Below are 26,912 nucleotides of genomic sequence, written 5' to 3'. Positions count from 1 at the left end.
GGGGACGAGGCGACTTCTGACGGTCGGAAATGGCATGCGTAATAAACACAAAGTCGGCGGAGGGGTGTCGGCGAGTGAAACAGCCATGCATAAAAGACCATAGTTTTTGTGCAGCTTCTTAGAATTTAGGGACATTCCCAGGCGTTCCTTAGAAGTACATTTCCCAGGATTTTTTTATTGGGTTCTGTTGAACACATGAACACAGGAAGCTGCCGTATACTGAACCAGACCCTCAGTCCATCAAAGACAGTATTGTCTACTCAGACCAGCAGTGGCTCTCCAGGGTCTCAGGCGGAGGTCTTTCACATCACCTACTTGCCTAGTCCCTTTATCTGGAGATGCCGGGGATTGAACCTGGGACCTTCATGGGCCCACTGCAGTTAAAGAACCCAGTGAGCTGTAAACTGAGATATCTGCCATGGTCTTCCATGAGCCTCCCTCAAAACTAAAATCCCCAAGGTTTCAGGTGCAATTTGCGGTGCAGCTCAGTTTGCGGCCTTGCCCTTTCCAGCAGTGCCAGATGTTTTGGACATATCTCTCCTGGAAGCCCCTTCGCTTCTCCATCTCTAACTCCCTGCCTGTTACAGCTGGACTTGTCTGTCTTTTGCTTCCGCTCCTTCCCGTTGGCATGGCTGCCTCTTTCCTGTCTTCCCCTCTGTCTGGCTCTCCTGTCTGTGGGGGGATGCTGATGCCTCTGTGTTTTGTGTGGGTGCCAGGATTTGGGAGGTTGGGGGGGGGGTGATGACCCAGGCGTGCATCTTTAAAATTGTGCTTTCTATTGGACGGCTGGAGGAGGGTTGGAATTCTTTTAATTGCAAGTCCGTGTTATTTGCAGGGTGGTTCCATTGAGAAGAATGCCTCCAGTCTCAGAGGGGCTTTCAATGTTCCCTGGACAGAAATTGGTGTACTGGGGTTGGAGAGGTATAGGGGGGCCCATCTAGAGAAAGGTTGGCACCCTTGAAGGGCTGTCATATAGAGGATGGTGCAGAGTTGTTTTCTGTTGCCCCAGAAGGTTGGACCAGAACCAACGGGTTGAAATTAAATCCAAAGAGTTTTCGGCTAACCGTTAGGAAGAATTTCCTGCCAGTTAGAGCGGTTCCTCAGTGGAACAGGCTTCCTCAGGAGGTGGTGGGCTCTCCTTCTTTGGAGGTTTTTAAGTAGGGGCTAGATGGCCATCTGTCAGCAATGCTGATTCTGCGAAGTTAGGCAGATCATGAGAGGGAGGGCAGGAAGGGTTGTTTCAGTGCTTGGCTCTCGTGGCCCTTTCTTGCATGCCCAGGGTAATGCCAGTTGCCACTTTGGGGTCAGGAAACAATTTTCCTCCAGGCCAGATTGGCCAGGGATCCTGGAGGGGTTTTTTTGCCATCTTCTGGGCATGGAGTAGGAGTCACTGGGTGTATGAAGGGAGGTAGTTGTGAATTTCCAGCATTGTGCAGGGGGTTGGACTAGAAGACCCTGGAGGTCCCTTCCAACTCTATGATTCTATGGTCAGTGCTGGATCTTCAGAGCTCCCCCGGAGGGAGTACAAACTCTCCTGGAAAGGGCTAGGATTCACCTTCAGGTTCGTGCAGCCTGCTCTGCTTTTGACACACACCCCCCCGCAGCAACTCGGAGTTATGATCAATGAGGGGCGGAGCAAGATCTACTCCCCAATAGGGGTTGCCAACCTCCAGGTACTAGCTGGAGATCCCCCCGCTATTACAACTGATCTCCAGCCGAGAGAGATCGGTTCCCCTGGAGGAAATGGCCGGTTTGGCCGTTGGACTCTACAGCACTGAAGTTCCTTATTATTTGACAACTCCTGAGCACCTGATTTTGATGGGGGTGTTATAGAAAGCCTGAAAAGGGGTCATTTGGGAGGGACGAGCCTCCCAACCCAGCCAGGGCTTTATATATCCAGAATCAGATTACAATTCAGCTGAATCTTTGCTGGGTTTTAGTGTCCTTCTCATTACTGTGGGGCAAGCTAGGGCCTTGCCTTACAATTTTCCTAGTAGGTCAGGTGTTAACTGCTTTTCCTTTCTTCCCAATCTCACTCGTTCTCGGCTGCCCCAATGTTTGACAGGCTATGGTAAGTACTGCCCTGTTCTTGCCTTGTTTCCTTTATTCCTGGGTTTGCAATTCTTTCTCATGGGCTTGGAAGGCCCATCCAGTTTGGAACTTGCTACGAGGCTGAAGCATTTTACTGAAGGCACAAGAAGAAGCCGGTGAGTCTGATGTGGACCGGGTGTCAGCTCTGGGCCAGTGGCTGTTGGCGACTCAGAGTACTTGAAGGGCTGTCATATAGAGGACGGTGCAGAGTTGTTTTCTGTTGCCCCAGAACGTCAGTCCAGAACCAACGGGTTGAAATTAAATCAAAAGAGTTTCCGTCTAGACATTAGGAAGAATTTTCTAACAGTTCGAGCAGTTCCTCAGTAGAATAGGCTTCCTCGGGAGGTGGTGGGCTCTCCTTCCCTGGAGGTCTTGAAGCAGAGGCTAGATGGCCATCTGTCAGCAATGCTGATTCTGTGAACTTAGGCAGATCATGAGAGGGAGGGCAGGAAGGGTTGCATCAGCGCTTGGCTCTCGTGATGCCAGGGAAATGCCAGTTGCCACTTGGGAGTGAGGAAGCAATTTTCCTCCAGGCCAGATTGGCCAGGGGCCCTGGAAGGTTTTTATTGCCAACTTCTAGGCATGGAGTAGGGGTCACTGGGGGTGGGAGAGGGAGTAGTGAATTTCCTGCCTTGTGCAGGGGTTGGGCTAGTTGACCCTGGTGGTCCTTTCTGACTCTATGATTCTATGCTCAAGACAGAGGATGGCTGATGTCTTCATGATGCCTCCCAGAAGCATCTGACCATCCATTGTTAATTCTTTAAAAATATTGCTGATCTAGATGAGTCCTTGGTCCGATCCCTCAAGGCTTTTCATACATTTCTGTGAAGGATGAGTCTATGAATGACTATTAATCCAAATAGTGTAACAGAGCCTCCACTTATAGGAGCAGTCTACTCCGGCAAACAAGAAAGTCTTCATGCCATACTCATGTAATTCCCAGATGCATCCAGTTGAAACAGGATGGGAGAGTGGGTAGAGTTTGGGTCTGGTCCAACAGGGTCCCTTTTGTGTTTGGCATACTCCCTTGTTGGTTCCATAGGGCCGACAGCAGATTTGAGAAACCTTAGTTGATACCTCTAAACCTAACCCTCAAAGACTCTCATAAGGTTCCCTAGCTCCAGCATTTTGAACATAAGCTATCACTTGTAAATTTGAATGGGAGGGACCTTTACTCGTCTTCAGTAGATCAATGTAAAAAACATGTTGATCAATGCCAAATTGATCAATGCTAGAGATAAGAGTTACTCTCATTTTGATGCTCAGACGACATGTTCTCCACTTGCCCTGGGCCTGTTATCTAAGGGTAATCTTCCTTCCTAAATGGATTCTCTGGTTAGTCCAAAGTTATGTAGAATCTTTATGCACTTAGCTTCCAAAATCTGATGAGATCAGGCTATACCATGCTGCCTTCCCTCCCAGCTCAGATATTTAATATTGTATCAAAGATGGGATGAATAGGTGATCATCCAGAGTATATTTTCCAAGGATTTGCACACGTAGGGAATATTTGCTGACAGATTTTAAGGGGGGGGGAGAACTGGGAGAGGATGGTTCATTTCAGCTGCCCTCTCGAAGTTTCATTCGCTATGCTTCCAAAGGCTCAAAGTGGTCACCTTGGTGGGTGTTGATGCAAGAATTATGTCTTCCTAAACTAGGGGGGCCTTTGTTGCTGCTGGCTGTTTTTCCAACAGGTTGTCCATTAACTCTTCTTTCCTCTTCTTTTTGATAGTCCTTGGTCCAGTCCAGGAAAGCTGGTATCACATCAGCACTCGCATCGAGCACTTTAAACAATGAAGAGCTAGTAAGTATGATTCTCCCCCCTTTTTTTAGCATGCACGTGATGGTTTTGCTTAGGGTTGCCAACCTCCAGGTGGTAGCTGGGGATCTCTTGGTATTACAACTGGCCTCTAGGTTACAAAGATCAGTTTACCTAGAGAAAATGGAAGGTGGACTCTGAAGCCCTGGTTTGAACTGCAAGCACATGGTAGCACGTTCCTCAGAGCATGTGCAGAGTTCCTTGCAGTAACAAGATGTTGGAGGAGTCATTAACCCTTACCCAACCTCCTGTGGACCCCAGTTTCTGCTGGAGACTGAAAACTGAAGACAAAGGAGTTCATGGGAGGGAGGGCATCTTGGACATCTTCTGGGGGCCCTGGGGTGGGGGTGGGGGAGGTAGTTGTGAGTTTCCTGCATTGTGCAGGGGGTTGGACTAGATGACCCTGGTGGTCCCTTCCAACTCTTATGATTCTATGAAGGAAAGACCCAAAGGTCCAGACATTTATGGTCAATGGAATTGGACCTAAGCCAGCCTCCTGTCTAAGAGTGATGAGCTGATTCCACCCATCCCACGTTAAGCCCCATCTCCGATGTCAGAGGCTACCATTACCAGTCAGCAGCTTATAAAAGGTCCCACCCCCATCAAGCATCCGGTAATGACTCTGAACTTCCATGACAAATAGATGGTCTAGGCCAAACCAGATTGTCCTCTGTCCAAAAGGGATTAACTCTGGCAGGATGGTCCAATGTGGAGTGGAAACGAATGGGTTATTCTAATGTCCAAGATCCCAGATGCTTTAGGTGACACTCTTGAGTTCAGGTAAGGTTTTAGGGTTTCTGTCCCTTCTGAATTATTGTCGACTGCAAATACGCCCTGTAAAGAGTGTGAATGTGTGTGTGTCTTTGTTCTCTCCCCGCAGAAAAACCATGTTTACAAGAAGACCCTTCAAGCCTTAATCTACCCCATCTCTTCCACAACCCCCCACAACTTCGAGGTGTGGACGGCCACCACACCCACCTACTGCTACGAGTGTGAGGGCCTGCTGTGGGGCATTGCCCGCCAAGGGATGCGGTGCACCGAATGCGGGGTGAAATGCCATGAGAAGTGCCAAGATCTCCTCAATGCCGACTGCCTGCAAAGTGAGAGGCTCCTCAGTTGTCAGAATGGGCTCGGGCGTTGGGCCCACGAGGAATGGAGGGGGAGGAGGGGTTATCCAAAAGCCCAAACAGGTTTGGAATGAATGCAATATTAGGGATGCTGCCAAATTTCACAGCTCCACTGCTTCAACTCGAAAAGTCCCCCTTTAGTGTTGTGTCTCTCCCTTCTGCAAAGCGAACCTGTTTTCTCGCACCAAAATTGTCCTGTAAAATACACACGTTTTTAGCATTATTTGTGCCCCCAACAAAGCAGCCCTGGTAGAGATGTACCTAACGTACGTTGTTGGAATGAAATTAATACAGCACTGAATTTTTCCTCTTAAATTACCCTCAACAAAGCAACCCCTGTAAACATGTACCTAATGTACTCTGGTCAATGAGACGAATACAGCACTGAATTTTTCCTCTTAAATTTCCCCCCAAAAGCAGCCCTGATGTATATGTACCTAATGTACGTTGTTGGAATGAAAGGAACACAGCACTGAATTTTTCCTCTTAAATTACTCCTAGCAAGAATCCCCGGTAAATATGTACCTAATGGATGTCATTGGAATGAAACAAATACAGCACTGAATTTTTCCTCTTAAATTACCCCCAGCAAAGCAGCCCTGGTAGAAATGTACCAAATGTACATTGTTCGAATGAAACGAATACATCACTGAATTTTTCCTCTTAAATTACCCCCAACAAAGCAGCCCTGGTAGAGAGGTACCTAATGTACATTGTTCGAATGAGATGAATACAGCACGGAAATTTTCCTTTTAAATTACCCCCTACAAAGCAACCCTGATAGATATGTACCTGAAGTACATTGTTGGAATGAAACGAATACAGCACTGAATTTTTCCTGTTAAATTACTCCCAACAAAGTAGCTGTGGTAGATATGTACCTAATGTACATTGTTTGAATGAAACAAATACAGCAGTGATTTTTTTTCTTTAAGTTACTGCCAGTTTGAATGGTTATTTTTTTCCATCAAAGGCCTTAAAAATGGTGTCAAAGAAAGAAAGGAACCAAGAATGACAGCAATGAAAATGAGCAAAATGGAAAGGGTTATAACAAAATATGTGGAAACAGAAAAAAACAAGATCTTTGAAATATCTGGTTCTGACCTGGATTGGCCAGGCTAGCCTGATCTTGTCAGATATCAGAATCTAAGCAGGGTCGACCCTGGTTAGTACTTGGATAGGAGGTCACCAAGGAAGTCCAGGGTTGCTATGCAGAGGCAGGCAATGCCAAACCACCTCTATTCGCCTCCACCCTTATCTGGATTATTTAGGCTAGCCCACTCTCATCAGATACTGGAATCTAAGCAGGATCATTCCTGGTTAGTACTTGGATGGGAGACCATGAAGGAAGCCCAGGGTTGCTACGCAGAGGCAGATGATGCCAAACCACTTCTGTTTGCCTCAGCCCTTACCTGGATTGCCCAGGCTATCCCAATCTCGTAAAATGTCAGAATCTAATCAGGTTTGGCCCTGGTTAGTACTTGTATCGGAGACCACCAAAGAGTTCCAGGGTTGCTACGCAGAGGCAGGCAATGCCAAACCACCTCTGTTTGCCTCTGCCCTGATCTGGCTTGCTCAGGCTAGCCCACTTTCGTCAGATATCTGAATCTAAGCAGGGTTGACCCTGGTTAGTACTTGGATGGGAGACCACGAAGGAACTCCAGGGTTGCTATGCAGAGGTATGCATGGTTATTTCTTCCCCATTTTATCCTCCCAGCAATCCAGGGTGATCTGGGGCCAATGGTCCCAGGCTTGTTGTGAGGATAAAATAAGGAAGGGAGAATGCTGTATGCTACCCCGAACTCTTTGGAAGAATGGTTGGATAAAAATGTACCAGTCAGTCCAATAAGTTAGGCAGGTGTTGTTATCCCAATAGTGCGGATGGAAGTCTAGAAGAAGGGAGTTACTTTCTCAAGGCCATCCAGAAAACTCCAAGAAGGGTTCCCTGGGAACATAGTTTTGTGTGTGTTATGTGCCATCGACTTATGGAGACCCTATGAATTAATGACCTTCCAAACATCCTATCACAGCCTTGCTCAGTTCTTGCAAACTGAGGGCCATGGCTTCACTCATTGAGGTAACCCATCTCATGGTGGGTCTTCCTCTTTTTAAAGTTACCATTTTAGTTTTAAAAGTGACTGTTTTAGACTTTGACACCTGCTCTTTATGCATGCAGGAGCGGCAGAGAAAAGTTCTAAGCACGGAGCCGAGGACCGGACGCAGAATATTATCATGGTGCTGAAAGATCGCATGAAGATCCGGGAACGCAATAAGCCAGAGATCTTTGAACTGATCCAAGAGATCTTTGCGGTCTCCAAGACCACTCACACCCAGCAGATGAAGGCCGTCAAGCAGAGCGTTTTGGACGGCACCTCCAAGTGGTCGGCCAAGATCAGCATCACAGGTACCAGCTTCTAACAGACCTCAGTAGGGTTGCTGTGATATTTCTTCTCGTACAGGATATTCCTTTATTTTGAAAAAAAAGAAAAAGATGGTATTCCTTCTCATCTCTCCCACCTGTTCTCCCCTATTTATCCATTTACATTATTTATAGTCTGCCTTTCTCACTTGGACTCAAGGCGAATTACACAGAGTGAATCAGTCCAATTGTCAGGATGTACATTGATTCAATGGTCAATGAAATAGGAATTAAAGGTAAAGGTCCCCTGTGCAAGCACCGGTCATTCCTGACCCATGGGGTGATGTCACATCCCGACGTTTACTAGGCAGACTTTGTTTATGGGGTGGTTTGCCAGTGCCTTCCCCAGTCATCTTCCTTTTACCCCCAGCAAACTGGGTACTCATTTGACTGACCTCGGAAGGATGGAAGGCTGAGTCAACCTTGAGCCGGCTACCTGAAACCAACTTCCGTTGGGATCGAACTCAGGTCGTGAGCAGAGCTTTTGACTGCAGTACTGCAGCTTACCACTCTGCGCCATGGGGCTCTTGCAATAGGAATTAGGGTAGTCTAAAACCAGAAGTCTAAACCAGAAGTCTAAAAACAGAACTGAAGCATAGCATAAATATTAACATGACAAGTTAAGCGGTACAAACAATTTATAGCAGGATCCTCCTTACAGTAAGTTATATGCAGCAGTATAGACCTCAGTCCCTAATCCAGGGTTGTCAAACTCAATTGTTACGAGGGCCAGATGTGATATACATGTCACTTGGTTGGGCCATGCCATGCCTCCCCAGCCCAGATTGAGAGTGGGGGGGGGCTGCCTTGGCTGGCTCGCATGCTGGATAAGAGCTCTCAAGGGGCTGAATCCAGCCCGCGGGCCTTATGTTTGTCACCCCTGCCCTAATCATTTATCCAAGTAAATTTGTGAACTGTTTTGTACAGTGCAACCCTATTACCTGTGCAGAAAAGCCCTCTTGAATAATTCAGTTTTGCGGAAAGCCAGGAAAGCGGGAGCCTTCCTGACCATTCTTCTACGTGTCTGTTTCTCCGGCAGTTGTTTGTGCACAAGGCCTGCAGGCAAAGGACAAGACCGGGTCCAGCGATCCTTACGTCACTGTCCAGGTTGGGAAGACCAAAAAGAGAACGAAAACTATCTATGGCAACTTGAACCCAGTCTGGGAGGAGAACTTCCATTTGTAAGTGACCCCCTGCATCTCTAACATTCCTCAAGGTGTGTGCCATCAGCCCGACTCTCTCAGTCAGCCAACCCAGATCACCAAAGCAATGTGTTTGTTCACATCAGTGCACCATTGTTGTGATCTAGGTGGAAACGAGGTGGAAACGAGGCATGACATTCAGGAGCTAAGGAGATAGATCACGATGGGTAGCCGTGTTAGTCTGCACTAGCAATAGAAAAGAGCCAGAGTCCAGCAGCACCTTAAAGACTAACAAAATCTCTGGCACGGTATGAGCTTTTGTGAGCCACAGCTCACCTTCAGGTACAGCCAGAATGTGATTCCATCCATCCTCAAGTAGAGACGAGTGAATTAGACACCCAATGGCAATGTAAATGTCAAAAGCAAGTAAATGACATTAGCAGGCATGATCGAATTAGATGTGATATGCAGAGGGGTTGTAGGCATAGAGAAATTAGCATTGGTAATGATACAGGCTATCATATTTCGGTCACATTATGAGAAGACAAGAGTCACTGGAAAAGACAATCATGCTAGGAAAAGTTGAAGACAGCAGGGAAAGAGGAAGATTCAACAAGAGATGGATTGACTGATTGATTGATGTGGGGGGGAGGTAGTTGTGAGTTTCCTGCAATGTGCAGGGGGTTGGACTAGATGACCCTGGTGGTCCCTTCAGACTCTATGATTCTATGACTCTATCAAGAAAGCCACAGCCCTCAATTTGCAAGATCTGAACAAGGCTGTCAAATATAGGACATTTTGGAGGAGGTTGATTCATAGGGTCACCATGAGTTGGAAGTGACTTGACAGCACTTAACATACGCACACTAATACAGGAATCCCAGATCTCTAATAAGTCCAGGAGAATGTATAGTCTTGCACTTCATTATTAATTGTCATTCAGCAGTCTCTCTTTCTAATCTCCCTTTGAAACCCCTTTGTAATGAGCTAGGAGAATAAAGATGTGGTCAAATTTTCAAGCTTGCTGGTCCAGTTTGAATATCCCCCCTTTTGGGTTTGCTTCTCGGGTGTGAGAGGTGAACATAAAAACAGCCCTGCTGGGTCTGGACAATGATCCATGGGGTCAAGCACCCCATTTCACACAGTGGTCAAAGAGATGCCCCCAGAAGGCCTACCAGGAAGGACACAAGGGCCAAAAACCGCCCGCCCCCCCAGTTATATCAACTAGGTGGATCTTGTGTTTGATCCAGCAGGACTCTTCTGTTTATGGAGCTGGTCTTGTTCCTGAAACCATCTATTTTTAAAAAATTGCCTGTTTCCTCCCACCAGCGAATGCCATAACTCTTCCGACCGAATCAAAGTCCGCGTCTGGGACGAAGATGATGACATCAAGTCCAGAGTCAAGCAGCGCTTCAAGAGAGAGTCTGACGATTTTTTGGGCCAGACGATTATCGAGGTGCGGACTCTGAGTGGGGAGATGGACGTCTGGTACAACCTCGGTAGGTGGTTACAATCCCGACACCCCCTGGCTGAAAGATATCCTGAAAAGCTCCCTCTTTTGATTCAGTGCAGTGGGCTTATCATGAAATATTCCTGGGAGAATGAATTAATGTCTGTCAAGCAAACAAACAAACAGCTTGCTAAAAGTTTATTCTGCCAGCATGGTGTAGTGGTCAAGAGTGGTGGACTCTAATCTGGAGAACCGGGTTTGATTCCCCACTCCTCTACATGAGCAGCAGACTCTCATCTGGAGAACTGGGTTGGTTTCCGCACTCCTCCACATGAGCAGCGGACTCTAATCTGAAGAACTGGGTTCAATTCCACACTCCTCCACATGCAGCCTGCTGGGTGACCTTGGGCTAGTCACAGTTCTTTCTGAACTCTCACAGCTCCACCTACTTTACAAGGTGTCTGTTGTGGGGAGGGGAAGGGAAGGCGATTCTAAGGCAGTTTGATTCTCCTTAAAAGGTTGAGAAAATCAGGGTATAAAAGCCAACTCTTCTTCTTCTTCTTCTCCTCTGTCTTCTCTGTCTTCTCTGTCTTCTCCAGACAAGCGGACAGACAAGTCGGCTGTGTCTGGTGCCATCCGGTTGCACATCAGCGTGGAGATCAAAGGCGAGGAGAAAGTGGCACCGTATCATGTGCAATACACCTGCCTCCATGAGGTGAGTGAGATGCCTGCGGTCATCGCTGTTCCCAGACACGTTCACGAGCCCCATGCAGATGCCACAAAAAACTTTGTACGAGCTTGGATTTCTCAGTTCTGCTGTTTTGACCCCCAGCCGGGCCCCCATTCTTTCAGATTTTGCTTCTCCCTTGGACAAATGGAACCTGTGAAACTTCAGTATTCCACCATTTACTGTTACTTTGCATTGAATATTCCCATTACATTTGCACAGTTTTTGATATAACTTTGGTATCAATGAAATGTGTCAAAGAAACAAATGAATCGGGGCACCGGCAACAATAATAGGCAAAACACAGACGATCACAGTCACGCCGTATGAAAACAAGAAGAATGAAAAAGGCTCATTCGTACATCCCTCAACAAAGTGCGGTTTGTTGACAACAATATTTGCCTAATGCAAATTACAAACCCTGGTTTGTCACCTTGTCCTCTTGCTGCTTACCCTCAGACAGGATATCCTCCTGGATATCCTGCCATCCTGCCAGGGGCCATTTCTATCCTGCCATTTCTATCCTGCCATCCACCAGGGGCCATGCTACTTGATAAACCTTGGTGTGTGATTCTAGTCATCATAGAAAACCGCAGTTGGTATGAACAATGGCTAAACAACCAGCTGAAATTACTCACTCGACATCCTGCTTTGGTGCTGTCAAACAAAACTCCAGGTTGTTGGATCATCTATATCTGTATGTTGTAACTAAGTGGGGTTTGATAAAACTCTGGTTGATAAAATCACTGATTATTGTAATGTCTACATGCCGCCACTATTTACTATTCTCCTTTTGGGGGACCCTCCTTAACTCAGACTCTTCTCTTTTTCTTCATTCTCCCTTTGGAATGGCATTCTAGAACCTCTTTCATTTTGTGACGGACATCCAAAACAACGGTGTGGTAAAAATCCCTGACGCTAAGGGCGACGACGCTTGGAAAGTTTATTTCGATGAAACGGCCCAAGAGATTGTGGATGAGTTCGCCATGAGATATGGGGTTGAGTCCATCTATCAGGCCATGACGTGAGTCCATAGAAATAAGATTTAAAGTTAGAGGCCGTTTATGCTTTAGTCCAGATGGTCTCTAAGAGTATATTTTGGGCAATCTAGTTGACATAAAAAGAAAATTACATGCCGCCTCACCAGTGACCTTTTTGAGGCAGCTCATAAAGGAAGAACAACACAACCACACAAATTGTTAGTATTAATACCAGCTGATAAAGATACTAAGAGCCCCGTGGCACAGAGTGGTAAGCTGCAGTATTGCAGTCCAAGCTCTGCTCATGACCTGACTTCAATCCCGATGGAAGTCAGTTTCAGGTAGCCGGCTCAAGGTTGACTCAGCCTTCCATCCTTCCGAGGTCGGTCAAATGAGTACCCAGCTTGCTGGGGGTAAAGGGAAGATGACTGGGGAAGGCAATGGCAAACCACCCCGTAAAACAAAGTCTGCCTAGGAAACGTCGGGATGTGACGTCACCCCATGGGCCAGGAATGACCCGGTGCTTGCACAGGGGACCTTTACCTTTTTAAAGATACTAAGATCCCACCAGGGCATAAAAACAATATAAAGCAATCTTTGGCAGCCTAAAATGGAGTCTACAGAACAACACTCAGGTGAGAAGCCAACCATAAACATGCAACTAAAGGAACCCATGAAAAAGCCTTGATAAAGAGTATTATTTTGGCCTGGTACCTAAAAAACATTAAAGTAGGCACCAGTTGAACCTCAGTGGGGAGGTCATTCCAAAGGTGAGGCGCGGCCACTGAAAAAGCCCTGATGATGGTTGCCACCAGTCTTACATCTGAAGGTCATGGCTGGAGAAAATGGCGCAGGGAATGGCTTCTGGTCCCAGAACTGACATTGTGTTTAGGCGACGCTCTAAGAATCCCCCAATCTCTATGGTTTTTACCAATAGAGATTGGGGGGAGGTTCCTTGAGCATCGACCAGAAGTGACTGCTCTTCCAGGGCTGGTTACAGCCCCACCTCCAAAATCTCCTAGGCTTGGCAGTGCTGATACCACCCTTGCTGTCCTGTGAAGACACAGATGACTTCCCAGGTGTATACAGCCCATGTACGTTGCCTTGAGTTCTGTGATAAATCTGTCAAGCCTCAGTGTTCTGAAGTAGTATACCACAGAATTCTTGAAGCCGGAGTGGAATTAAAAACTGGGAGGGGCTGTCTGAAAACCTTCCAGAGGGCATCTGGCTAGCCAGCCTCAGAACCAGCGCACTCAGCTAGATGGACCGTGTCTGAACCAGAGAGGTAGTTCTTTTGTTCTTGATTAATGGCTACAGCCACTGAAAACTAAGGCCCATCCCCACATCTCCCTAACTTCTCCTTGTCCTCTTTCCACAGGCACTTTGCCTGTCTCTCCTCCAAATACATGTGCCCTGGGGTGCCGGCAGTTATGAGCACCCTTTTGGCCAACATCAATGCTTACTATGCTCACACCACTGCCTCCACCAACGTCTCTGCCTCTGACCGTTTTGCCGCTTCCAATTTCGGGGTAAGTCCGATGGTGCGTAGAACACTCCTTTCCTACTTCTTTCTCTCTATGCCTTTTTTTGGGGAGGGAGGGGGGTGCATGGTGGTAGAAAGGGCCTCAACAAAACATCACCATGGTGTACAATTATTAGAATCATAGAATCGTAGATTTGGAAGGGGCCTTACAGGCCATCTAGTCCAACCCCCTGCTTAATGCAGGATCAGCCTAAAATATCTCTGACAAATGCTTGTCCGGCCCTGCCATTTGGCGTGCACAAGCAAAATCAACTCCTTTTTCTCCCCTTTTAAAAAGAATTTGTAGGGAAGAATGCAATTTTGCCAAAAGGTTTAGAGCAAAAAATGGCTTATCCATAAGGGATAGGATTTGCTCAAGGAGCCACCTATAAAAACACCACAGATGATAACAGTGAAAAGAATTAAAGTAAAAAAATGCAGCTTGAAGACTAGTGAACCCATGATGCAGCATGGGTGGGAGCAAAGTATTATGTTTTAATTTAATAATGGAAAGATGACAAACTGATCACAGAGAATATTATATCGATGTTTCCATGGTGATCTTTGGTACAGCCTTTGTAGCAGTTGTTACAACCCAAAACCTGACCGAAGCCTCCTGGTTTAGTCGTCCTGAGTCCCCCTGGCCGAAAAGTTGTGAATTTGTTTAATTTGAAAATGTGCGCATTGTCAAAAAGTGCTCCTAAATGGAGTTGGGCATCGTCTTGTAGAATCAGGAAAGGCTGTGAAGTTGTCCCTAAGCCTGTGTGTTCGTTCTGTAACGGCACAAAAAACCCCCTGTGGAATGCTTGTTACCGGATGCCGAATCCAGCAGTCTGAGAGCCTCAACATCCATTTGATACAGAAGCAAGCCTTCTAGTCCTCATGGCTGTAGCCACATTGTTTGCACGCCAACTTTTGTAATGAATAAAGGTGCCCTTAAGAAATGAAAACTATAACATCACGTTGTAAAAAGAAATTTTAAATTCAAAGCAAACAGGAGGCGTGAAAATCTGTGGGTAAGGCCCGCCCGGTGAAATCTGTAAAGCCAAAGCAAAGTTTCCGAGGCGCAAGAAGTTACTCTTTTTCCAGATCTCCCAAAGCACAGATCCCAACGCACTGTGTTTGCATGTGTGTATCTGAGGCAGGAGGCGACCAGTCAACCCTCCACTGTGCCTGGATCCAGCTAAAGCTGGGATCTGTCTTTCCTCTGCCATCCAACTGTCAGTGATGAGAAATCAGAAGAAGGGGAGGTAGCTGTTCAGCATTCTTCCAACATGCTGGGATGCTGCTCAAGCAGAAAGTAAACATAAGAACATAAGGAAAGCCCTGCTGGATCAGACCAAGGTCCATCAAAGTCCAGCGGTCTGTTCACACAGTGGCCAACCAGGTGCCTCTAGGAAGCCCACAAACAAGACGACTGCAGCAGCACCATCCTGCCTGCTTTCCACAGCACTTAGTATAATAGGCATGCTCCTCTGATACTAGAGAGAATTGGTATGCACCATGACTAGTATCCATTTTGACTAGTAGCCATGGATAGCTAGACTTGATGGATAGCTAGACTTGATAGCTAGACTTGATGGACCTTGGTCTGATCCATCGTGGCCTTTCTTATGTTCCCATCAGAGAAGGCGAGGTAGCAGCCAGGTATCCTTCCATCATGCAGGCCTAGACTCCTCTCCAGCTGAGAGCCTCCTCCCTCCTGTTTCTAACTGTAATCAGTGGGGCGAACCTCCATCCAGCAAAATGGAAGTCTCCTCCCGCCCATTTTTTTAACCTTGAACACCATTTGTAATTCTTTTTTTAAAAAAAATCAGTGTACAGATCTGGGAGTCGTTTTTAGCTGAAGGGGGAATGATAAAATATATAAGTATATGTGATGATTAAGCCAGGAAAGCTTCCTAAAGGTGGTAGGTTTTCTATGTGAACAAGAGATGGCAGAGTTTTTGAAAGGAAGCCTGTCTTGATGTCTTCGCTTCTCTCGGTGCAATGGGGTCGCCGGGCAGGGTGGATCCGATCCAGCACGTGCCCTGGGCACCCAAGAATAAATGGCCGTTTCTATGTTTTTGATCCTTGCCTTTTGCTAGGAGCCGAACAAGAAGGAAGCCCCACCCCTATCAAGGGGGCCATTGTGGTTAGCGTTGCCAGAAATGCTTGGCAAATGCTGGGAGATTTTGAGGTCACTGCTGGGGAGGGTAGAGTTTGGGGAGGATGTGATGTCACTTCTGGGTGGCACTTCAGGATTTCCCCCTAATCTCTATGGTAAAGACCATAGATGCATGGGGAAATTCATAGAGCATCACTATGCAGGCCAGTATTTTCTGGCTATTTTTCTCCTTCCATTTCCAATTCTTTAATTTTTTAATTTTATTTGTCTTTAGACTTGTATCCCATCCTCTATCACACTAACTATAAGATCCCTGATCGACTAGATCAGGGCTTCTTAAACTTTTTCCACTCAGGACCCCTTTTTGCCCGAGAAATTTTTATGCGACCCTGGGTATAGAAGTATATAAAATAGGTATACAAATCAAATATTTACTGATAATAAATCAAAAAGAAACCTATAAATCATAAATAAACCTTTTACTGTTGCCAGATTTTTCGTGACCCCCACATTCAGTTACGCAACCCCATATGGGGTCATGACCCACACTTTAAGAAGCTAATCAGAAGAACTCCCTTTGAAAAATGAAGAAAAAAGAAGATTTAGTGGTTAACAGGAGTGAATAGATGCAAGGGGGAAAAGGCTAGTATAATATTTTAGGATAATATTTTAGGCCTCAAAATAATTTTTGCTCGCAAAATATTTGTCCATGAAAGTTTGGTGCTATTGTCACACCACCAAAGTGATGGAACAGGAGATACTGTTTCAGCAAAGGATGTTGGCGCAACTTGTTGAGGCCATTTTCACATACACATGCTTTGCCCACAGGTGCACTGCATCATGGGTTTGTGGTCTTAGGTCTATATGCGTACACAGCCTTACAGGGATGAAAATCCATGATGCAGGCTGACTGGGAGCCAGGTCTTCATGCGCAAAAACTTCATAGCAGATGGTAACAATGTGGGTCTCCGGAATACTCTTTGAGGAAAGCAGAACCCCAGATGCTGTTATGGGGGGGGGGGTTAATTGGTAACCCTTGTCATCTACACTGGGAGAAACAAGATCACATTTCGGCCTCATTCGACTACTCTGCCTCTGTGTTTTAACTTAACAGGGTTCCAAGGAGTTTTAAGAACCGGGTTTTCTCTTCCTCGTTCGTTTTGTTTTTTTGTTTTTTTTTAAGTCAACCGGTGAAGGCATGTTCACGCACAGTTCTTTGGTTTGTGGTTAGAAGTCACCGTGTCCACCTGTTCCAAAGGCCAGGGTGTTTTGCTGTCCTGTTTGTGATGACCGCAAACAAGCCCATTTGAGGTCGGAGAGGGCATTTGATTTCCAACTGCCTCATTTTCAGACCCAGCCCTGTTGAGTAGGAGACCATGATTCCCTTTGCCACAACCGCCATGTGTGTAAACAAGCCCTCAACCGCGCTTCTGTATTTAGTTGATTTTGTTCGCCGGTCAGGGGTAGGCGTAGACCTCAACGGACTGTCTTTCTTTTCTTCCTTCTGTCGTTGTTGTTTTTTCAAGTTGCAACTTGCAAATCGTGTTGATTACAGCAAAAAAAATGTTAGGCTTTTCTTGTTTCAAAACACTGTTTCTTTCTTCTTTTTTCTCTCAGAGAGCCTAAAATTTGGGTGTTTTCCCTCCCCCCAAAAAACCAGACTGTGTCGCTTTAACCCTCTGTGTGCCATGGCCGGTGCTAAGGCGTGCTACGGAGGCTGTGTTGTGGCGGATGTGCAACTGTGCGCTGCGCACGTCTTTTGCAAGAACTGCTTCTCGTTGTCTTTCGTGCACTAGCAGATGAAGGGGGAGGCAGGCCGGGGAGAGGGTGGGGAGAAGTTTAGCCGGGGTGACGGGAGAGGGGGCTAGACAGAGGTGGAAGGACAGATCTGGGTGGGCTGTGGGGAGGGGAATAGCCAGGAACCTAGGAGGATGGTGGTACGAGCCCTGGCAAGATGGGACCCGAATTCGGAAGGAACTGTAGCGGCAAAATGTACAGATGGCAAAAGAGGATTAAGGAAGGGATGCAGGCAGATTAGTGTTTTAATTAGGCTACATACAGATCACTTTGGTAACCATTTAATAATATCATTTTAAAAATATTTAGTTCAACAGTTAATAATAATAATAATAATAATAATAACAATAATATAACAAAACAAGAAGAGTTGGTTTTTATACGCCGACTTTCTCTACCACTTAAGGAAGACTCAAGCCAGCCTACAATCACCTTCCCTTCCCCTCCCCACAATAGACACCCTGGGAGGCAGGTGGGGCTGAGAGAGCTGTGACTAGCCCAAGGTCATCCAGCTGGCTTCATGTGTAGGAGTGGGGAAACAAATCCAGTTCACCAGATTAGTATCCACAGCTCATGTGGAGGAGTGGGGAATCAAACCCGGTTCCCCAGATCAGAGCCCACCTCTCCAAACCACCGCTCCTTTCTGGTTAGATCAAGCCAGATCAAGCCAGTGGGCAAAGTTGCCAACTATTCTTATACAGTCTCACCCCTATGCATTTCATAGCAGTATAATAATAATAAATATAGCACAGCCCATGTTAAAGGCACTTTTCAGAGTTTCATAAGCAAAAAAATGACTCCATCCCCAAGAACCATACAAATTAAAATAGGCAGGGGAGAAGATGGGAGAAGTGGAGGGGAGGTAGGGTTGCCAATCTCCAGGTGGTGGCTGGCGATCTCCTGCTATTACAGCTGATCTCCAGGTGACAGAGATCAGGTCCCCTGGAGCAAATGGCCACGCTGGCAATTGGACTCTATGGCATTGAAGTCCCTCCCCTCACCAAACCCCACCCTCCTCAGGCTCCACCCCCAAAATCTCCAGGTATTTCCCAACCTGGAGCTGGCAACCCTAAGGGGAGGGTGAGGCGGGAGGGTGGAAATGCAAACCCCTCGGAAGTCAGCCAAAGCTGGAATCTGGCTGTTATTCAGGCAGAAACCCAGGCCTGACACACAATTAATTGTAGCCAGACCAGAATAAACCAGCAGCTTCCTGGGTGGGTGGAGCATCTCTGGAATTCAGGAGGGGAAGCTGCCCTGGGAGTAGGGCTGCCAACCTCCAGGTACTAGAGCTAGAGCATCCCTGTCAATTCCGGGTTTACCCCGGAAGTGACGTTATTGCACCAATCACCCCCACCACAACCCCACCACGACGAAGCTCCCCTGGTGGCGAAGGGAGACCTGGCAACCTTAGGTTCAAGGCAGCTTATGATAGTAGTTAAAAACATATTCAGTTTAAAACCAAAACTAAAATAGCAGATCCCCATGGGCGTGGACATGAATGGGCAGCACTGTGCTTGGTTGGCACATGGCAGTCCAGAGTTTGGCATGCACAACATTAGAAAGAGACATAGTGGCCAGGACTGGGTTTGGGGGCACTAGCTACCGAGCAGGAGGTACATGTGGGGCAAACAATAGCTAGTTAGGAAGTGGGGTGTGTCGGCCCTGTATTGTACTGAGGAAGTATAGTCTACAGGGGAAGACCTGGGATTCCCCCAGAGGGGGCAACTTTTTTCCCAAATGACTGTCCTTGCTGTTTGCATGCAGTGTTGCACCAATGCTAATTCCCTCGTCCTACCTGCTTTGCTCACAAGTCTTTGGGGAATGGGAAGGGTGGGGGGTTGGAAGTGGGGGGGTGGCATGACCCCTGGGACCCTGGTTGAAGTTCCATGTAGCTTGGTCCAGCACTGAGTGAGTATGTCAGGCAAGAACATGGGGTCGTACCCCTCCCACACGAAAAGCACTAGACCAGGGGTGTCAAACATAAAGCCCACAGGCCAGATCCAGCCCCTTGGGCTAGGCTCAATGGAGTCAAACGTCTCAGAATTTGAGTCTCTGTAGAGCCCAGCGAATCCCCATTGGACCTCTTCTATCACCGGACTGCCTGCTGCCTCAGTGAGCGGCGCTATCCTTTTTCTGGCCATTGGGTGGCGCCCAAGTGCAGAGGATAGCAAGGCAGAGGGGTTCCATTTCCCTGGTGTGACAGAGTGGCATTGGGGTTTACCTGCCAATGTGTCCCCGTTTGAGGTTGCTGGCAACACACCTTTGCCAACGGTACCATCCCCAGAATGAGGTTCAGCTGTGGGTACCCTGAAACGGCTTCCTAAACTTTCCGATCCATAATCAGGTAGAATTTGGGTTGCCAGCGACCCTCACGGTTCCCAGTTGACCCTAGATTGACACTGGTTCTTTGAGGTCAGAACAGAACATCCGTCCCAGCCAATGACACCCCTTGTGTTTTGGAGTGAAGCAGGGTTGCCATGAAGGGTACAGAAGGGACACACCTCTTCAGGGTGATGCTCAGAAACTACCAAAGTGGATCAGACACACCAGGAAGTGGCGGATGCTTTCGGTCTGAAGGGCAAAGAAAGGATTCTCGTTTTTGTATAACGTGGTCAGTTCCCTGCCCCAACATGCATGCAGTTCTAAAGTCAGGACTTTGTCTCTTAATTTCTAATTATTTTGAATGATGAGGGTGTTGGACGGTTGGGGGGGTAGAGTTAATTTTTCTGTTACTCCATTTACCTGCTTCTGGGGCCTTTCTTTTTCTGCAGAAAGAACGGTTTGTCAAATTGCTGGACCAGCTACACAATTCCCTTCGGATTGATCTCTCCATGTACCGGGTAAGAGGGGAAACATACTTTGGGGGGGTGGATTTGACTGTGGCCCAGATGTACTTGCTGGGAGATGAGCTCACCCCCTTCCCTGAATTTTCAGCTTGGGGGGGGGAAACAATGCTGGTTGTTTCGGTGTTACGAACATTCGGTAAAATGGTTAAGAAAATTGAGTTCCCGGAACCAGAATTTATTTGAATACAATGGATTAAAAACTGGAAGTCTGGTGGACTCTGCATGGTTTTCTGTTTTGTAGTGGCGTTTGGATGCCTCCACACCCACATATATCCCCACACATATTGGTGTACAGGATAATTTCAAAGTAGGATCCAAGTGAGTGTAACAAAGAGGGACAAGATAGGAAGGAGAGATCGGTTGCCTAGCAGCTAGAAGGTATGGTTTGCAACCAGTTACACAAATCTAAGGCCCAAGCTATACAGGACATTGTGGTGCTGGGGAAGTGGGGGTTAACAATCTCACAGATGCCTCATTTCTCCAATTAAAAACTGCCTCTGCGGCTGCTTTAAGCCCTGGTATTGGGGGGGAGGACTGGGGACCCATGTTCATAGGGTTGCCAGGTCCCCTTGCTCCACCGGTGGGAGCTTTTCAGAGGTATGGCTTTAGGTGTGTGACGCACATGCGCGCCTGTCATGATGCACATGCTCACCCAACATGCCGTGCCTATGTCACTTCCTAGTTTGCCCAGAAGCAAACGGATGCTCCAGCAATCTCCATGGAAACTCTATGGTTTTCATAGAGTTTTGGCAGAGATTGCTAGAGCGTCTGCGTCACTTCCGGGTGAACCTGGAAGTGACGTAGGCGCAGTGTGTGGGGTGCGCGTGCATCTCACCCTGTTGGGGGGATTTTTTGCCTGCCAACCCTCAGCTGGTCAGGAGGCAACCCTGGGGATTGGCAGGATTTTGCTTGCCACCACTGGGCAGTTAGAAAAATATATATATTGAGAGGCAAAACCCCACAAGGACAACCGCAGTTGTAAGAGAGATCACACCAACAGGTCTGAACTAAGCAAAATACACAAGACGTGCAAGGCGTTACATCAAAGTAGAACAAGGCGCGAAGCGCTCAAAGTCATAGAAATCCATACATAAAGGTTAATACAATAAAGCAACGGAGAATAGACAGTGCGCAATGGACTTCCGGTAAATTCCCATTTCATGAAGATTTTTTTCAAGCTTCTAGTCCTTCCGTATGCCTGAGGATTCTGAAGAACAGAATATATTGCTAAAATGCATCTGGGAGTCCCAAAGGCAGAATCCCAAGGTCACTTGCCTGAAGTCAACAAATCATACAAGTGCCAGTTAATGAAACAGTCGAAGTTATGTATGTTTGTACGGAAATAAAACCATCATTCACAAGGAGAGGGAATATTCCTTCATTTGTAAAGAATGTGTCAGAGCACTCATCATCCCTCGGGGTGCAAGAAAAAGAGAGACCCCCCTCTTCTAAGATGACCGCAGCTACCAATGGCTTTTCTAAATCTTTTGTACTAAAGTAATTGACTTTATAAAATTAACTTTATAAAAAGGCAAATGCGGTCTTGGGCTGCATCAACAGAAGTATAGTGTCCAGATTATGTGAAGTGATGGTATCACTTTGCTCTGGTTAGACCTCACCTAGAGTATTGTGTTCAGTTTTGGACACCACAATTTAAGAAGGATGTAGACAAGCTGGAACATGTCCAGAGGAGGGCAACAAAGATGGTGAGGGGTCTGGAGACCAAGTCCTATGAGGAAAGGTTGAAAGAGCTGGGGATGTTTAGCCTGAAAAGGAGAAGACTGAGAGGGGATATGATAACCATCTTCAAGTACTTGAAGGGCTGTCATATAGAGGAGGGTGCCCAGTTGTTTTCTGTTGCCCCAGAAGCTCGAACCAGAACCAACGGGTTAAAATTAAATCAGAAGAATTTCCATCTAGACATTAGGAAGTATTTTCTAACAGAGAGGTTCCTCAGTGGAACAGGCTTCCTCGGGAGGCTCCCTGGAGGTTTTTAAGCTGAGGCTAGATGGCCATCTGTCAGCAATGCTGATTCTATGAACTTAGGCAGTTCATGAGAGGGAGGGCATCTTGGCCATCTTCTGGGCATGGAGTTGGGGGTCACTGGGTGTGTGTGGGGGGGAGGTACTTGTGAATTTCCTGCATTGTGCAGGGGGTTGGACTAGATGACTCTGGTGGTCCCTTCCAACTCTATGATTCTATTATTCTTTGAATCTGCTGTCCAATTAATCAGGACACCTTTGTCATACATCAGAAGGAGTACAATGATGTGCTATGAAACATCGAAATTTTTGAAAAAATGTATTGGTATGCTGTATTGAATATAGTTCAAATAAGATGAGGAAAACATAATTTTTTAAATATTGGGAATAATTTTTAGAATTTTAAAATTAATTCTTAGTAGAAACAATCTAACAATTAACAGCATGTCTATTTAGTCATATTATGTTAGAAGTCATTTTAACATACGGAGGAATATAAATATTGTGGTTAATTAAAGAATGACAATATTTGAGACAAAAGTATTAAGATAATAATGAATAAGAGCTCCACCTTATCTTATTACATATTGCTTATAATATATTTATTATTGAGATATTTTTCCTCTTCTTGGGCATAAATATGTTTACTGTTTTATCTGTAAAGGAGATCACGGCTTGATTCCTTCTATATCATTTGTAGTAAACTCAGCTTTCATTATGGTTTGTATATGTTCTGTTTTTAAAAAAAATATTTATTATAGATTTTTTAAAAATTAAAGACTTTTAATTGATTCCTCCAACTGATAAATGGAGGGTGCTTTCACACATCCCGAATAATGCACTTTCAATCCACTTTCAATGCACTTTAACGATAGTTTGCAAGTGGGTTTTGCTGTTTCACACAGTAAACTCCAGCTGCAAAGTGCATTGAAAGTGGATCGAAAGTGGGTTATTCGGGATGTGCGAAAGTGCCCGGAGAGAATGTTGCAGCCCTTCTAAAAGGTGGTCCGGATGGTGGCAGCCAATCCCATGCAAGCAGAGGTCACCCATGGCTGCGACTTGTAGGATCTGGTGGCAAAGAATGACTACTTCTCTCTTCACTTTCTCCCCGGCAGAATAACTTCCCTGCCAGCAGCCCCGAACGGTTGCAAGACCTCAAATCGACGGTGGACCTGTTGACCAGCATCACCTTTTTCCGGATGAAGGTAAGAAGAGGTGGTTTTTTATATGTCGACATTCTCTACCACTTAAGGGAGAATCAAACTGCTTACAATCCCCTTCCCTTCCCCTCCCCACAACAGACACCCTGTGAGGTAGGTGAGGCTGAGAAAGCTGTGACTAGATCAAGGTCACCCAGCTGGCTTCATGTGTTGGAGTGGAGAAACCAACCCGGTTCTCCAGATTAGAATCTGCCACTCATGTGGAGGAGCTGGGAATCAAACCCGGCTCTCCAGATTAGAGTACGTGTCTGCCACTCATGTGGAGGAGCGGGGAATCAAACTCATTTCTCCAGATTAGAGTCCACCACTCCAAACCGCCATTCTTAATCACTACACCACGCTGGCTCTCATCCAAAATCAGTCAGTTAACCTGGTCCTTCCTTGCCTTGGGAAGGTAGAAGGATTGATTATTTAGCACTGTCCTTTGGAGCCAGGATACACCCGTCTCCCAGTAGGGACCGGCGGCTGGAAAATAAGAAGTCAGGATCTAGCCTGAACAACACCCATTCTTCCACATGTATTTATTGTATTTACTTTCCACCAAACTCAGGATCCCCAAGGTGGCAAACAATCAAACCATCAAAGTCTGACATCAGAAACCACAATATTCAAAAACCAGTGGGAGAACATTTCAACCTTCCAGGACATTCTGTTGCAGATTTGAGAGTAGCAGTTCTTTTACAAAGGAATTTTAAAGGGAGATTGGAAAGAGAAACTGCTGAATTACAGTTGATATTCAAACTAAAGTCAATGCATTTACCTGGGCTGAATAAAGACCTTGCATTCATGGCCCATTACCAATGCTGATTTCTCCACACCCATCTCTCCCCTGGACATCACAGACTCTTCTGCATATCACACCTAATCCCATCAAGCCTGCTATTCACATTTACATACTGTTCCTCTGCTTAAAGACCGATGGATTCACATTCTAGCTGTATCTGAAGAAGTGAGCTGTGGCTCACGAAAGCTCATACCCTACCAGAAAATATTTTTGTTAGTCTTTAAGGTGCTACTGGACTCTTGCCCTTTTTGACTAAACCATCAAAGTGGCATTCAAATTACGGAAAAATATATACAAAATAGTTAAAGCAATTAAACAAAGCATTATAAACACAGAAACAGATGAACAGGGAGGAGAGCCAATGAGAGTTTAGAGAGGGAATGGCAACCCACATTAAAAAGTCTTCACTAGGGGTGTGCACATCAATATGCAGACTAAAAAAAACCTGAAAAATACTTTTTTGGTAATTTCGGGGAGGGGTTAATGGTGAAAAAATCAGGGGCAATAAATGGGGACTGAAAAAGCAGACCCCGAATAATGCCGAATTTGTTCGGCATTATTCAGGGACACTATGGGCCTGCCACCAATTTTCAGTCGAAGGACTGGAGGTGGGGCTGTTTGCAGGGCTGGGTGGCTGGGAGCTCCCAGCCAGCCAGCCAGCCCCCAGATTGCTTCAGCTGTGCAGCAGAGCTTTGGTAAGTAAGAGAGAGGTAAATAAGGGAGAGGTGTGGGGGAGCCCTGCGGGGGGAGTCTACACTGCACCACTTCTCCGAAGTCCAGGGAAGCAGCGCAGCATAGATTGCTTTTTGACCCGCCCCCAGCCTTCTCTGTTCCCCGGAGAAGGCCATGAGGCAGATCTTAAAGAGCCGTGGGGGCCCAGCACTAATAAACATGGTCTTTGTCCCACCCATGCAGGTCCAAGAACTCCAGAGTCCGCCACGAGCCAGCCAGGTAGTAAAAGACTGCGTGAAGGCCTGCCTCAACTCGACTTATGAGTACATCTTCAACAACTGCCATGAACTCTACAGCCGCGAGTATCAGACTGACCCGGTGAGTGGGCTGAGTAGAGCCCTGTACATGGGCATCTAAAATACAAGGGGCCTCAGTAGATACTGATGCAGCAAGCCGAAAAATGCTTCTGCAGCCTGATATCAGATGCGTCTGGCCATTTGCCAATTGACATACAAAGGCACAAAGGAGTTCCCTGAACTCTCTATTGCCGGGGTGTCAGACTCAATTGTTACGAGGTCCGGATAGGACATAAATGTCCCTTGGTCGGGCCAGGCCATGCCTCACCAGCCCAGATCCGGACTGGGGGCGGGGGGTGGCAGCCTCTGCTGGCTTGCGGGCCGGATAAGAGCTCTCTTGGGGCCCTATCCAGCCCTTGGGCCTTATGTTTGAGACCCCTGAGCTAAAAGGAGCCTTCATGTTGTACAGAGGGAATTCAGAAGGGGTCCCGCAAAGAGGCTGCCCCACAGCTGATCACTCTTTTGTTTGGGTTTTTTTCCCCCTTTTAGAACAAGAAGGGAGAAGTACCCCCAGAGGAACAAGGCCCCAGCATCAAGAATCTGGATTTCTGGTCCAAACTTATCACCTTGATAGTGTCGATCATTGAGGAAGACAAGAATTCATACACACCCTGCCTCAACCAGTAAGTAGTATGAAAAGAACACCTCTATGCTAAATTAGCACAGTCACAAAAAATATCATCATAGGAAGCCAAAATATACCGAAGTCTTTTATTTCCAGTAGTATTTTACACATACAACAAAGAAAATGACGATAGTGCTATAATGCACAACTTGCTAAGACACTTCAAACACATCAAAGGATCCACCCCAATCCGTCTTGGGTCCCAATCCGTCTCTGATCAGACTTGCCGCTTCACAAGGCAATCTCCATTCTATATAGATGGTCTTCTAGAAACATGTACCGTTTCATCATCCAACTTCTTCAGTACAGTGTAGAATCTGCCATACAAGAGCTTAACCAATATGAATATGGCAGGAAAAAACGGCAGAATAAGCAGTGGTGGCAAAATTATCTAATCTGGTGAAAGGCAGATCGATGGAAGAATTCCAGAAGAAGGGGGTACTTTACTTTGATTATGCAAAACTGAAACCATAATTTAATAAAGAGGGGTGGAGGGATACTTACACTTAATAGAATATTAGAATAGCAATATAAAGATAATAAATGTAATGGACATACAGTATATAATCGTTTAATTTGGAATAGTAAATGGAGATTATAAGGTAAGTAGAGATTAAAAGATAGACAGCTGATTAGGCTTTTCTTCTTTTTTTGTAAGTAATGAATCGATAAGTTTAAAACAAATCCCCTGGAAGATTGATTATACTGTATGTATGGGAATGACTGAGTTTGTTATGTGTAAATTTTCAATAAAATATCTTTTTAAAAAAGCTTAATCAATACATATGCAGTCATTAAGGAGCTATCTAGCAATACATAAAGGCTACAAAATAATTAGGAACCATCCAAAAACTCACCTCATCATATAAATATATAAATGATGTGTGACAAAGCAGCTGTCAGCTTGCTGCTCACTGAATGTGCAATGACATTTGAGGGCAAGATGCCAAAATGAAGTATTATACCTACCCATTTCCTATCAACCAATAAGTATGCAGCAGGGATCCCCACCCCACCCCAGGGAAGAAGAAACAAAGAAGCAGGAATGGAAGGAATATATTTGAGGTCCAGCAAATTATCATTCCATAAATAAATTCCACATGGTATGTATTTAAAGTAGGGTTGCCGGCACTGGGTTGTGAAATATCTAGAGATTTCGGAGGTGGAGCCTGAGGAGGGCGTGGTTTTAAGAGGGGAGGGATTTCAATGCCACAGAGTCCAATTGCCAAAGCAGCCGTTTTCTCCA

At 46.1% G+C, this 26,912-nt stretch overlaps 1 protein-coding gene across 1 annotated transcript in view; it reads left to right on the top strand.

Annotated features, from left to right (window-relative positions):
• The window catches only part of UNC13A (unc-13 homolog A), a 117,791-nt gene that overhangs the window by 41,005 nt on the left and 49,874 nt on the right, over positions 1 to 26,912 (top strand). Inside the window, exons 15-27 of the mRNA XM_056867696.1 lie at positions 2,066 to 2,071; positions 3,824 to 3,895; positions 4,791 to 5,010; positions 7,214 to 7,441; positions 8,496 to 8,637; positions 9,928 to 10,097; positions 10,648 to 10,763; positions 11,636 to 11,799; positions 13,134 to 13,284; positions 19,953 to 20,021; positions 23,125 to 23,214; positions 24,929 to 25,063; positions 25,531 to 25,664. Coding sequence (XP_056723674.1) covers positions 2,066 to 2,071; positions 3,824 to 3,895; positions 4,791 to 5,010; positions 7,214 to 7,441; positions 8,496 to 8,637; positions 9,928 to 10,097; positions 10,648 to 10,763; positions 11,636 to 11,799; positions 13,134 to 13,284; positions 19,953 to 20,021; positions 23,125 to 23,214; positions 24,929 to 25,063; positions 25,531 to 25,664 — 1,697 coding nt within the window. The remainder of the gene's footprint in view (positions 1 to 2,065; positions 2,072 to 3,823; positions 3,896 to 4,790; positions 5,011 to 7,213; positions 7,442 to 8,495; positions 8,638 to 9,927; positions 10,098 to 10,647; positions 10,764 to 11,635; positions 11,800 to 13,133; positions 13,285 to 19,952; positions 20,022 to 23,124; positions 23,215 to 24,928; positions 25,064 to 25,530; positions 25,665 to 26,912) is intronic.

This window comes from Euleptes europaea, chromosome 2, assembly GCF_029931775.1.
Source record: "Euleptes europaea isolate rEulEur1 chromosome 2, rEulEur1.hap1, whole genome shotgun sequence".
NCBI lineage: Eukaryota > Metazoa > Chordata > Lepidosauria > Squamata > Sphaerodactylidae > Euleptes > Euleptes europaea.
The sequence above is the reverse complement of the archived record's forward strand: the minus strand, read 5'-3'. Positions and strand labels throughout refer to the sequence as shown.